This window comes from Salpingoeca rosetta (assembly GCF_000188695.1).
Source record: "Salpingoeca rosetta unplaced genomic scaffold supercont1.17, whole genome shotgun sequence".
NCBI lineage: Eukaryota > Choanoflagellata > Craspedida > Salpingoecidae > Salpingoeca > Salpingoeca rosetta.
In genome coordinates this window covers 1,175,224-1,176,067 of record NW_004754917.1, presented here as the reverse complement: position 1 = coordinate 1,176,067, position 844 = coordinate 1,175,224, and the positions used below count along the sequence as shown (strand labels likewise).

The 844-nt window shown below is 66.9% G+C and overlaps 1 protein-coding gene across 1 annotated transcript in view; it reads right to left on the bottom strand.

The window, feature by feature from the left end:
* PTSG_12514 (uncharacterized protein) overlaps positions 1-748 on the bottom strand; it is a gene marked incomplete at both ends in the record, with an annotated part of 3,638 nt that extends 2,890 nt beyond the window's left edge. The window contains one exon of the mRNA XM_004992299.1: positions 12-748. Coding sequence (XP_004992356.1) covers positions 12-748 — 737 coding nt within the window. The remainder of the gene's footprint in view (positions 1-11) is intronic.
* Positions 749-844: the final 96 nt, after the last annotated feature.

Genomic DNA, 844 nt, shown 5'->3' with positions numbered 1-844 from the left:
AAAGGTTGTACTTGATGTCGGGGACATGCAGCACGTTCTTGAGCGTGATGGTGCCTGGAGCGCCGTCTGTGCCAGTCACGCGGAGCACGGCGTCGCCCTTGCCGATGACCGTGACGGTCTGGCTGTTGGCAACGGTGACGTGCTGCGTGACGGCGACGTAGTTGGTGAGGAGGGAGGCGTCGCTGGTGATGTGCGCCGTGGCACCGCTGTCAGCGAGCCACAGCTGTGGTGGCACTGGTCCGATGGCGTGGCCCTCCTCCTCGCCCTCGGGCTGCAGCATGAGGGCATCGTGGTGGATGGCGAAGGTCTCCACGCGCTGAGGCGCGTGGCTGACGACGGCCGCCTTCTTGAATGGAGCTGCTCGTCCGTGCTGCGGGCGAGAGGATCCTGGCCGCTTGCCGTTGCCGTTGCCGTGGTTGCGAAGCGTAGCCAGGATCTGCCGCACGTCGATGACGTGGTAGCGCTTGGCCGCCTGCAGCTTGCGGCACTGCTGCGCGCAGTGGCCGCGGAAGTTGCAGAACGCGCAAGTCACGCGCTCTGCAGGTGGACAGCATGGTCCACCGCTCGTGTCGGAGGGCGACGTGCCAGCGTGCATCGGCGATGCAGCGAAGGAGCCGGGGCTTGGCCCGCCGATGGCGAGCACGGGCGTGCGCTTCTTGGGACGATGCAGGCGGCGCTCCTCCTGGATGAGGTCCGCCGTCATCTTGGACAGCGATGGCGGCGGGTCCTCGCGCTCCATGAACCGCATCGCCACATCAAACTCTGCGGGGAGTTCGTTGCGGACGAGGGTGCGCAGGTCGTCCTCCGGGATGGACACGCCGGCAGCGAGGAGCTGCGAGTTGAT